Below are 13049 nucleotides of genomic sequence, written 5' to 3'. Positions count from 1 at the left end.
GCAGCAACGAAATGGGAGTTCAAGGAACGTAACCATGAATATATATATTAGTCAGTGAGGCAGATAAACGAAAAGAGAAATTGAGCCCAACCGCCCAAGCGTATCGAGAAATATAAAGGATTATGGGGGTTGGGGGAGGAGGGAGCCCCTTTTGGGGTACCGCGTACCGGGTACACTCACAAACAAAGAAACCTGAAAACGACGGAAGCTAGGATCACATGTCACCATCATAGTAAATTTAGGGGTCTCGGGCCTCTCGGCTTGTGGTGTGGGGGGGAGCCGGGAGCCGGGGATTGATGTGACGATTCCTCGATTACCAAACATGGAAACACCCTCTCTTTTCTCTTGCTATCTTCAACTTTCTTTCTTTATATAATCGACTTTCCCAAGGCCTCTCTCTCTCTCTCCTTTTGAATTCTTTTCTCCAATTCTTCAATTCAACGCCTTTGTCTTCTACATTTCATGTCTTCTTCTTCTTCTTCCAAGTTCCAACCAATAACCCCCCCCCCCCCCTCCATTCCCACCGGCCCTCTCGTTACTCTGAATCTCTGATGGTGATCTGATCATTAACGGATTTGGGTAATAATAATTATATCTGGGGAGACCCTTTTCGTTATCTCTATCTGGAAAGCTTGATTTGAAATCCCACCACACCACTAGCTTGTTTAACAGCTTCAACCCTTCCCCAGTCCCCATCTCTCTAGTCAATACATTGTTTATCATACCCAAAGCACGAGAAATTTCTCTCTCCTTCGTTGGTTAGAGACTTAGAGTAGCCAATGCTGTCCTTGGAGAACCGAAAGAGGGAACTAGTTAGCTTTAAAAAAAAACATAAAATAATCACTACTTCACCAAAAGAACAAAAGTAACCTTCACCCGGCCCGGCCCATAGATTACAAGCATTTGATGTGGCTATATGTTCTATAGAAGGGTGTTGTGGCAGCAATAATAATTTGGTAGATTTTTTAATTTTTTGTTTTGGGTAACACATCAATTCATTGCATTAGAACATAATAAGGATCACAAACAACATTAATTATCTGAGTTTAAACAAGGAATCAGCCAGCTCTGAGGGAAGAGATCCAAAATCCGAAACAGCCAATCCCTGCTAGGCTGCTATCTACGAAATTAATGAGCTACACTACTCTATTAACCTTCATGTTCACATGAGACCAAATAACAGACTTAAAACCAGATATTTGGTTAAATCTTGGGCTGACAAGCATGAGAATGCAAGAGCACCCATTTTGTGAAAAGTTAGGACAGTGTCCAATCTAGCCCTCCCAAGACCTCATATAGCTAGTAGCCTAGGACCAACATTGAGTAATTAATGTCCTTTTTAAATTTCTTCTGTTGTAATTGTCATTATCATATCCTTTTAATTCGGATTAATTCTTGAAAAACTGCCTAGAGAAAGTAAGGAAGTTTAATTTTGTCTTTATAGTCTGGAGCAACTGGAGGATTTATACGGCAAAAAATGACAATCTTCGATCGTACCTAGGGATGACAGGTCCGTGGGTTTTGGCAGCAGAATTCATCGATAGAAATAACCACTGCTTCTAAAGACTACACATTCTCTGGATGCCAAATTTGCTTCTTTGGCATTCATTATATATGTCTGAATTTCTTCCCCAATTCCTGCTTCTCTTTATCTGCTTTATGATTATGGGGGAAAAGATTTGGACCCACTTCTTTATTTTATACATATATCGCATTGAATTATTAGTAGTGGTACATGTACAGCCATGTCGTTTGTGACATTTCAAGAAGAAACCAAACACTACCTCTAGAATCGGATTCTCATTGGGTGAATACATATACATGCATGCCATGAAATGAATCCTTCCTTGATCCAGTTACTTGTGAAGTATAAATATTTACTCATACCTCTGCCATTACATGATCCTTCCATCTATACTGATGATCATGGGAATTTTGTTTTTCGCCTTGTCACTCTAATTTTTTACTTTGACCATGTTTTAATTTCTTTACTTAATTCCATTTAATCCTCTCTACAAATCAGATTCTAAATAGGTTTGGTTTTGGTTCACCCAGGTCTGACCACCGCCACTCTGATCTTTAAAGTTTAAACCACCAAATTTACAAGGGATCTAATAAGCCCTAATTAAACCAGGCTCATGATTATCTGGTCCAATCCGCCTTTTACAGAATTGCCACCTTTCCTATGATATGGTTTACAGGCTGCATTACTCAGCACTTAACTCTAGAGGCAAAGGCGTTAAGGCATGAAATACATATATATATATATATATATATATATATATATTATATCTGCTTCTCCAAAAACATACTTAATTTCTAAGTTTCAAGGTAAGAAACATCTCTGATTCTCTATACTGAATTTCCTGCCCTATGTGGACTTAGAAGTTGAACCTAAGCCCAATCCAACATAGATAAAGGCCCAAATCAGCCTTCATTTCTAAAATCTTGCCCAACCCATGCAAAAGCTGTGATTAATACACTCTTCTACTTATTTGTTAACTGGCATTACCCTGATGCACTGTGACCAACCAATGAAACATTGACATATCTGTTATGGAAATAAATTCAAAGCATCACTTGAATTTATTGTACATTAATTTCCATTGCTAGCTTTCCCGTGTTCATTGGGAGAGTAAGGGTAGATCTGTTGATGGCCGGGCTCGGGCTTGGCTTCTGCTATAAATTGAATAGGCCCGACCCAAAGATCAAGTCCAAAACAGTGTAAAGTTGGGCTTAACGGGCCACCTGTGAACAGGTTTTCCTTATTTTCTAGGCTTGAGCAGTTATGGACTCTGGAGTCGCTAACGTAGAGTATAGGGGCAGTGAGGCCCAATGAGTGTGTCATCTGTCATGGAGACCTTGTAGATGTTCATGTCAATTGTCATGTCTCCGCATTGGCCATTGGGAGTGATATTGCGAAACCATCACAATTGGTTCCGCATCAAATCCATAGATAGTGCTGCACACTGAGCTTGGCTAGATTAATGTGCAGTTAGCGAGGCTTTAGGTTTTGGCTATTAAATAGATGATCCAGTCTGGGCCTTGCCTGTTTATTTATTAGAGGGACCACGCGCTAAACCCAAAATCAGTTGGATGAAATTTCTGGCAAATTGTTTCTTTCAAACTAACTATAACATTGCATTATTAATTCTCCTGAAAAATATTTTCATTTATTTGAATATATTGTGCATGAAATATTTTTATATTAGGGAAAATATGATAGATATTGATATCATCTTTTTAATTGAAATATTAAAAAGTTAGATACCGCATTGAGTTCAGATCTGCTACCCAAAAGACGCGCATAACATGTCCCAACAGGCCACCTCATAATTTCATATCATGTGAGCCTATGAGGTGGGTCCGGGCACGAATGATAATCCATTTATTTTGGATCACTTTGTGGGTCATCCGTTTTGCGTTACTTGGGCAGTTGGGTGGGTGGAAATATCAAATAGTGGAATGACAAACAGCTGCTGGTTGGAATGGATCGTGGTCCCTCATCCCTCTGAATCTGATATTCCCATTCAGCACGGTGGGACGTGGGTGCGTGATTGCGTGCGTTGCGGCAATTCACTTGTGCACTCTTAGAGTTGAACTTGGTCCAACAATTAGCTTCCTTGCTGTAATAGCTTAACTGTTAATGGTTCGACCATTCGGTTCGGTTTATCTCTCTAGTCGATTCTAGTGCATTATAAACTTGACTGAGTTGAGTTAACACTACCAAAAATAAATTCCCTGCTAGACTGGATCAGATTGTTGTATAGACATGAATCCATGATGCCACGGTTCAACCAAACCGATTGTTACCAACTCCAGCGATTCCATATCCGGTCTGACTCTCATGACGTCGCAGCCGCAGCTACTGGCAACTAGGGTTTAAGTACCAAAAGCAAATAAGGACTGTGAAATCTGAAATAGTGAGGGTTTATCACCACTTCATTATATAAAGATTACAAGCAGTATATGAACGTGGTTGCAGAATCCCTTACGATTCGGCACAAAAATCTGCATCTAGAGTTCTTTCATTGTCATCTCCTTTGTTACCAACTCTATCTATCGATAACACGAACAATAAAGGGAGCAGTAGACAGGAAAAATATTCCTCCTTGGACGTCATGGGTGAAGCAGGAGGAATTGAGCAGCAGCAGAAATCGAGTGATAAAACTATGCCTACTGACCCCAATGATTACACCATCATCAAAGAAGGGGAGGCTGAGATAATTATGCATGCCAAGAATGAAGTCTTCTATAATAAAACCCAGGTATTGTTTCTCTTGTTTGTGCAAATTGTTTGAAAGTAAGCTACTTTTGTTCAAATATTTATTGGATGATTACTTGAAAAAATGTCATACTTATTCTTTTTTTTCCCTCTTCGTTTTATTTTGAAATTTTGGTTTTTACGATTTGTTTCTCTGTTTTCTGTGTGATTTTCTTTCTGGATTTTTTTTGTTTTGAATTGATCACTGCATGGGTTTGTTATATGCTCTCGGATGGTGGGAAATACTGGACTTCTATTTCTTTACTTTATAACGTGTATTCCAGCTTTAGGATCACATTACACATAGACATTTGAGGCTATCCAATAAATTTGCATAGAGTGGAAATCTCCAAGAAACGATTTTGATGGGAATAATGGATAAAAGTAGTTAACTTTCAAACTTATTGCAGACTTTTATACTTCAAAATAGCTTATATAAAACAATATACTTCAAAAAAGATGGAGGGAAAAACATGTAATTGGTATTCAGTACAAGATTCACATTCTTTATTCAGTAAGCAAAAATGATTGCAACTCTCTCTCTCTCTCTCTCTTCCTCTCTCCCTCTCTCTCTATACCTGAAGTAAATCACTTTCGTCGAGCCTGGATATAATGCCTCACCCTGCATCTAAGCATAACTTCTTTCTAATATTATGACACTGGACAGGGTTTCTACAAAAATCAACACAAATCAAATCAATCAATGCCATAAATAACAACTTATTTTATCCTATCTGAATTAACTAAAGTCAAGTCCCAGTTGTCCTTCCAATACATAAATAGATGTGATTTTTCTCTGCTGCCTATGCTGCCTTTCAACTTCACAACTGGAAGCATCAACACTCATGAAAAGTAGAATAGCAAGACCAATATGATTTTGACTCACAATTCTGGCTGTTTTACTTGGATTACTTTGGATGATTTCTTGGAAGTTTAAGCTGTATTTGCATTGTCTTTTTTATATTTCATTGTCATCAAAGTTTTATTGAAAAGTTCAATTCATTGGAATTCCATGATCTCCTTTTTCTTATTGTTGATTTAAGGTTTTCTCTTTGTAGTACTCTTTCTGTAGGATCCCAATTAGGATTTCTTTATCAACAAGTACTTTTTTTCTTGATGGTGATTTAAGATCCCATCCTAGCTTGTTTCCCTTCATTCTGTTTCACATGGGTTGGAACATTATTTGTTTGACATATTCATTTGTTGTCTAGGGGAATACTTTCCATTTGTCAGTGGCCTTGGCATTTCTTCTGTGAATTAAGAGGACTGATCTTGTCACCTTATAAACAGGTTAATAACAGAGATTTATCAATTGCCGTCCTAAGGACTTTCATATCTAAACTTAAAGAGGAACATGAAGCAAGGAACAATAAAAGGATGAAGACACCACAGAAGGTATCAGAGGAGACTTATTCTGGGAATGTAGAGGAAGCAGCAACTGATATACCTGCCTCCCATAGTCCAAAGTCAAATGGAGAATGTGAAGCTAAGGCTGAGCCATCTGAAGATGATCCACAAGAAACTGTTGACCTTACAGAGGGAAAAGGGCAGAGGCAAGTGAAGCCACCCATAGTTCTTGAGGTTGATTTCTGATCTTTAACTGACTTATATCTTTATTTTTATTATACTGCATAATCATAAGCATGTTCTTAATTTCAGTTTCTTATTTACTGAATGTTTTGATATGTATGATACTAAGATGTGGAAGTATTCTGTTTGAAACTATACGCCCTTATTGGTTGGGTTCATCCTTGTTGAACCTAGTTGGTCTTTTTCACTGTGAGATTTCAGGCTTTGGCTGCTTCAGGGTTAAGAGCCATTCGATATGCACGTGAAGTAGAGGGTATTGGTCAAGTTGTAGCTCTGGATAATGATAAAGGTAGGTCTAAATTTTCAATCTGTTAGGTTTTGTGATTTGCTATTTTCAATCTTCTCATTTGCTCCTTAATCCTGCTGAACCATGCAGTGACTATGGTAGCAAACTGTTTAACAATAATAATTGGTGTATTCTAATGGAAAGTTCAAAACTTGGTTTCACTTTTATGGCACTAAAGTTTAGAACTCAGTCCTTTTCAATATTTCAAGGTGTTAACATGGGAATGAAGAAACAAAACGGGGGCCTTTTGGAAAATCTTTGTTTATCATTTTATCATGCAATTCATTATTCCCTTTATATTATAATTTTTAAATCATTCTATTGTATTTATATTTCTGGAATGAAGAATATTCGTTAAAAAAGCAAGCATGATACATATCCTCTTTGCAGCATCTGTTGAAGCTTGCAAGAGAAACATAAAATTCAATGGTTCAGTAGCTTGTTCAAAGGTTGAATCTCATCTAGCTGATGCTCGTATTTTCATGCTCACCAACCAGAAAGAATTTGATGTGGTATGTACCATGTACCATTGGTTTTGAGATTTGCTAGTCTCTTGGGAGCTGTGTTTTGTCACACTTTCTGAATACAGGAATGTGGGATGTTTATATTGTGTAATGATTAAAACCCGTCTATCCTCTATCTTACCAAGATCATTGTTTTGGAGTTTGTTTTCCTCCTTTCCTATTTCTTTTCTTGCTTCTCATTTTGCTAGCAAACCACATACAATTCATACCCAGTGACTGGCATTTCAGGTTGATCTTGATCCATATGGATCGCCTTCTGTATTTCTGGACTCTGCAGTTCAATCTGTTGCAGATGGAGGCATGTTAATGTGCACTGCCACTGATATGGCAGTGCTTTGTGGGGGCAATGGGGAGGTCTGCTATTCCAAGTGAGGATTTTTGCTTCCTTATCTTCAAATGGATCAGTGTTTGCTACTTTATGGCTCTTTTTTTTTTTTAAAGTACTTGATTGTGGAATTCAGGTATGGTTCATATCCACTGAGAGGAAAATATTGCCATGAAATGGCTCTGAGGATTCTACTTGCCTGCATTGAGGTGCTTCTATCTCCTTAAAGAAACTTTTGGTTTAAATTTGTTTAAATAATGGATAAGTTTCATTTAGAAAAGGGAAAGAAGTATGGTCCTTCCAGGTTTTCTTCCTCCCAATGTTTTCAAGTTTTAGTGGAAGTCTGAATCAAATGATTTAGAATTTACCTCCCTGTTTTCCAAAACACACAGTATGAGCCTTTTTTCCTATTTCCTTCTTTTTTTCTTTTTGACATTTTAGTTAGTCCTTGTCTATATTTTCCTATTAACCTTCTGGTATTAAATTTTCTCCTCTTTTCTTTCTTTCTTATAATGCAGAGCCATGCAAATCGCTACAAGAGATATATTGTACCTGTCCTCTCTGTACAAATAGATTTTTATGTTCGTGTCTTCGTGCGCATATTTACGTGGGTGGCTTATTTCTTTTGTGTGAGCATGATATTAGCTATTTGATGTATCTAATAAGATAAATGGTTTTTTATGGATAAGTAAGATGATTGATGTTTCCCTGTCATCCTACTGGTTTATTGGATAATGTTGTCTGCTAATGCATCAAATGTGATTCACAGATCTGCTAGTGCAATGAAGAACACACCTCTTAAGCTTTCATATGTTTATCAGTGTATTGGGTGTGACTCTTTTCATCTGCAATGTCTTGGGAGGTCTGTCACAAAGGTAATGCAACAACTATACATCTGGTTCTATATACACTTAATTTTTCCCCTGATAAAATTTATTCAAGATGTCCAGCTGTATAATTAGGTCAACTGAAGTCAATTCAATGATTCCAAAGTATGATGTTTCATTTGTCACATTAAATATAATGCTACCGTTCTCTCAAGAAAAAAAAATGATGATCTCCCGTTTATCTTAATGCATTAGAATATTTAAAACTGCACCAAAACCCAAAAGAAATTCCCATTGGTAATTACTAAAATCTCACAAAAAAGCCACAGTGATTAGGCTCACAAATTAGTCTAGGCAATATTTCACTAGGTTATTGTTGCGAGAAGAGAAAATATTTGAAGATTCAAATTGAAGGGAGGGCATGGGCATTTTTGGAGTAGAATGGCAAAATAGGCTTTCTGTAGCCAACCCTTGTAATTGGAATATGGCATTGTTGACAGTTCTTTTATCTATTCATTAGCAGTTGTTCTTCTTCTTTTATCTGTGCTTTTATGTGTGTATATCTATATATCTTTATATCTATTAATTAGCAGTTCTTCTTCTAGCAGCCATCTCTTTTGTTTTAAACCTATTTTTGTTAGTGCCTATACAAATCAAAATTGATTTTATTGCTGTTTAAGTAACTCAATTTAATTCTTATTGCTGCTTATCCTCTTCTCTTTTATATTTTCAAAGAATAACAGCATTAGATATTTACCGGGGTTCGGTCCTGTGGTTCCTCAAGAGTGCAGCGACTGCGGGAAGAAGTTTTACATGGGTGGACCTATATGGTCTGCCCCTATCCATGATCAAGAATGGGTAGCTTCTATATTGGCAAATGTTAAATCTATGAAGGACAGGTATCCTGCATATGATCGGATCTCTGCTGTGTTAACAACAATATCTGAGGTATCACAACATTTTGATGTTTTCAATCAGGCTGATATTAATCTTCTTTTGTAAGAACATTCATTAGTAAAAGAGTTGTTGCATTTGAAGTATGCTTAATAATCCTATTTTTAAATAGAGAAGATACAGGTATTTTTATGGTTTGTTTTACTAATGGGAGAGAGAATGCAGTTTTGCTGATACATGATATTTTGTAAGGAAAGTCCTTTCACAATGCATCATATGATTGCATTGACCATAGTTTCCTATATCTGAGGTATCACAACATTTTGATGTTTTCAATCAGGCTGATATTAATCTTCTTTTGTAAGAACATTCATTAGTAAAAGAGTTGTTGCATTTGAAGTATGCTTAATAATCCTATTTTTAAATAGAGAAGATACAGGTATTTTTATGGTTTGTTTTACTAATGGGAGAGAGAATGCAGTTTTGCTGATACATGATATTTTGTAAGGAAAGTCCTTTCACAATGCATCATATGATTGCATTGACCATAGTTTCCTATATCTGCAGGTGGGCCATTTCATTGGTTTTAGGCAATAGGCCTCTTTGTTAACTGGCCATGGTTAAGCTCTGCATCTATTTTCTTTCATGGGCCTGACTTTCTGATCCATGATATTTCTTCTCTTTTCTGTTTTTTATGTGAACAGTATCCAACCTTCATTTTAGACAGTTTATATAAAAACTGTAGATGATAATTACTCTAGTTTTGGGGCAATGGAAAAATTCTATAGGTGGGAGTGGAACATGAATTTGGATATTCCAACTACAAACCAATGAGGTTACTTCTATAGATATTCTTTTTCTTTTTAATAGAATGGTATGGGCCTTCTACTTTCTTTTAGCTTTCCCTTGTCTGTATCTCATTCCTATTGACATCTTATATGCAGGAGTTGCTTGATATTCCTCTCTTTGTGAGTCTTCACAGCTTATGTGGGACACTGAAATGTACATCCCCTTCAGCAGTTATGTTTCGCTCTGCTGTAATTAATGCAGGATATCGTATCTCTGGAACTCATGTCAATCCATTGGGCTTGAAATCAGATGCTCCCATGGATGTCATTTGGGATATTATGCGTTGTTGGGTAATCACTATACAATACTAACCTTGTGATTTTCATTTGTAATGAACCATTGATCTACAACTTGCTCTAGTATTCACACCATCAGTTGGTATGGCATATAAAAGCAACCATAATCTTACAATGTCATATCAACATGTGTTATAACTTGTAATATTCTCTAATTAGTTGGTGTTTTTTAAATGAGTAGTGGGCCATATCTTGCTGTCTTGGCTAGGCTACTTGCTAATATATTACTGAAAATAACTACATTCTCCAAATGTTGTCAATGCCCTCTAGACTTAAATTGTTATTTGATTATGCAGTACTATAAGATTACTGTGCTACAAAGATTCTCTGAATGATTTGCAGATTTCACATTGTGGTTCATTGATTGGTTCACTGGTGTAGGTCAAGAATCATCCAGTAAAAGCACAATCCCCAGACCAATCTGGAACTGTGATCCTCGCCAAGGAACCGACTTTGCAAGTTTGTCTCTGATCCTAGTTTGTTGCTCTATTTTCCTCTTTCCTGTTATCTGCATTTCAAATAGGTGAAGAAATTGAGCCTAAACTATAAGATTATAGTGAAAAAAATTTGCAATTAAAGGTGGCTGGCTGTCGAATACAACCTGATACTTAATGATTAGAATCATGTATGGAGAGTCCTTCAGTTTGACTACTGAAGATGCCGGTGTATGTTTTTGTTTCTTCCTTTTTTTGGGACCTGATTAAGTTAAAATATAACTTAATCAAACACCGGTTGACGTTGATCTCTTAGCCAGAGATAATCATATAAACACAATAGTGGAATTACAAATTTAGGGCCCCAACCGTGATTGTTAGCTGAAAATTATATAATCCATCTCTTATCTCTTCTTTTGGCAGGCCAATTTTGCTCGAGCAGTTGCCTCCCTTAGCAAAGCCCAAGCCAAGAAGATAGCACGATTCCTTCCAAATCCAGAAAAGCACTGGGGACCAAAGGTCAGAGCAGGCCGTCAGATCACCAGCAAGCATGCATCTCTGTTGGGTCCACATGTAATTAATGGAATTAATAACCATGAAGAAGGAGATGAGCCAGAAGCTAAGCGTCAGAAAACAGATAACCACAACTCCCCTTCATGTCAAGAAGTTTGATCACGCTTTATTTATTACATGTACCACAAAATCCATGGAATGCTGTTGTTTGAGGGACCAGAACCACCTCGTATTCTCAAAGTGTGGAGAGAGATGCCCAATGAAAGAATACATTGTCGAAGAATCCGAAGGGTTCTGTGAAATTTTGATTAAAGTTATTGAGACAGAATTGTATGTTAACGTTCTCCATTTCCTAATGTGAAAAATACATCTTTTACAAATCCATATTGTGCTTGTGACATCTTTAATAACAAGTCTGTTTTTATGTTCCATTGCCACCCTCCCGAGTTTACACTTGAAAAATTGAGAGAGGACTAATGTTGTGATCTGCGACCACAAAACGCTGGCCACGTCCTATGCACAACATCCTGCGGCTGCATATGGGATCTCCCCATGAATTCCAGCAGAGTACAGGAGATGTTCCCCCACTGTGGCCATGTTTCAAATCTTGGAAACATCCTTTGTGTATATAAATTTGCAAAGGTAGTTCTGCACATATTTCTCTCTCCTAGGGCATAGCACTGCATTTGATACAGAAAAAAAATTAAAAATCAAATTCAATATTAGAGATGAAAAAGTTCTTCAAAGTTCGTTTGCTGCTCGCTGGGGCTGTTTAGTCACCCTTTGTCCTTTGAGGTGGATAGTTGAGGCGTTATGCCCTCTAGTTTTGCCTCCATTTTGGTTGAGTATGATGCAACTCATCCACCTCAATTTATATATATATAGCAAGATGGTTCACGTCAGCAGCCCTCTCTTTTCTCCAAACCTCATTCTTGCTTTCTTCTCAACTCTCTCCATTCCCCTTTTCACCATTCACATTAAGCCAAGTCAATAGGGGTTTAGCCCATCTTATTAGGCCAAATCAGCAGCCCTATCTTTTTCCTGATTTTTCTCCCCTTTTCAGCTCATCTCTAATATATGATTGGATTGTGTTTCTCATTTTAGTGTTTTTCTGGAGAAAATAACTGGCCTAACCATTCTTTCATTTCTATATTTCCTTAATTTACGGAGTGAAAGAGAAATTATGAATGAGACCTGCCATGTCTCCCACTAGAAGAGGTCTATTGGTTCTGTGTTCCAAATGTAATGCAACTTCTCTTCAAACCCAACTTTTATCAATGTTTTGTGGATCCATCTTATTTGATAGAATACCTTTGTGACACCACCCGGCCCTTAACCCTTTCAAATAAAGCAAATTACACTTAAATTTGTTTCTTTCTGTTTCAGATAATTGCATGTTCACATAATCACATCTTTGAAGTTTGTATGGTGCTTTTGTTTGAGTCTAGACAGTGTTCAACCTAGGTAAGCATTAGTCTCTATTTTTTCCATTTTAATCTTCTTTTTGTTTGTGCCAGAGAAAATGTAGACAAGCTTTTGAACATCGATCTCTATTTGGAGTACAGACTGTGTTCAGCGATTCTATGTGTAAGTTTGCTTTACAAGAGGAGTCTGTGTTAAACGACTCTAAATAAATGTGTTAAGCAACTCCCTGTTAAGTAAATGTAAATCTATGCAAACCCCCCTTCATTTTGGGAGGGGACTGCGTAATGTTGTATAGGCCGACTTTAACTGCTGTGGAGTTGTATGGATGAATAAGATGATTATTTCAGGTAATAAATGATCTGTTTTTAGCTTTTTCCGGTGTCAAATAGTTTCTGTGTGATTTTGAACAAAGATAGGTGGGCCAATGTCATAGAAAACATTAATTTGCACTGACAGAGGGTTTCTATGTTGATGAGAATTCATGGCCATTAGGAAAACAAGGCATAAGTTCGCTCTTGCAACGGCTTGGGGTCGGCCGTCGGGGCTTCCATTGCATAAAGGCTGCACAAGAATTCACGGGAACATCAAGATGTACAAGTCTGTAAACTTTCGAAGCTACCTTGGGTTCTTCCTTCATTCCTGCAATATTAATAGCATCCTACTCTATTAAATGGCAAAGTTAAGCTCCTTGCTGATCAAGAAATGTAGACAAGCTGAGTTGGGTTTCTCACAAGTCATTTGTTGAAGAGAAAAAAAAAGTCCATCTTTAACTTTACTTGGCCCCACGATTTGCTCTTTCTGCCATGTTTTGAAGTTATCCTA

General features: G+C 37.2%; 1 protein-coding gene and 1 long non-coding RNA gene across 2 annotated transcripts; both read left to right on the top strand.

Moving 5' to 3' along the window:
• The first annotated feature begins 3984 nt into the window (after positions 1-3984).
• LOC148854533 (N2,N2-dimethylguanosine tRNA methyltransferase) lies at positions 3985-11233 on the top strand. The gene is made up of 12 exons (XM_088940932.1): positions 3985-4268; positions 5555-5845; positions 6056-6143; positions 6531-6652; positions 6893-7032; positions 7126-7198; positions 7508-7596; positions 7759-7864; positions 8552-8764; positions 9655-9849; positions 10237-10314; positions 10713-11233. Exons 1-12 carry the CDS (start codon positions 4122-4124, stop codon positions 10959-10961), a joined length of 1791 nt encoding a protein of 596 aa, XP_088797058.1. The 5' UTR covers positions 3985-4121; the 3' UTR covers positions 10962-11233.
• A 749-nt stretch (positions 11234-11982) lies between these two features.
• On the top strand, positions 11983-12599 carry LOC148854532 (uncharacterized). Its single transcript, XR_016095123.1, has 2 exons — positions 11983-12044; positions 12189-12599. It is a non-coding gene; the product is annotated as an uncharacterized LOC148854532 (long non-coding RNA).
• Positions 12600-13049: the final 450 nt, after the last annotated feature.

The sequence above is a fragment of the Nelumbo lutea genome, chromosome 4 (assembly GCF_056320005.1).
Source record: "Nelumbo lutea isolate HS-2025 chromosome 4, American lotus-T2T, whole genome shotgun sequence".
Taxonomy (NCBI): Eukaryota; Viridiplantae; Streptophyta; class Magnoliopsida; order Proteales; family Nelumbonaceae; genus Nelumbo; species Nelumbo lutea.
This window is presented reverse-complemented; position numbering and strand designations above follow the sequence as displayed.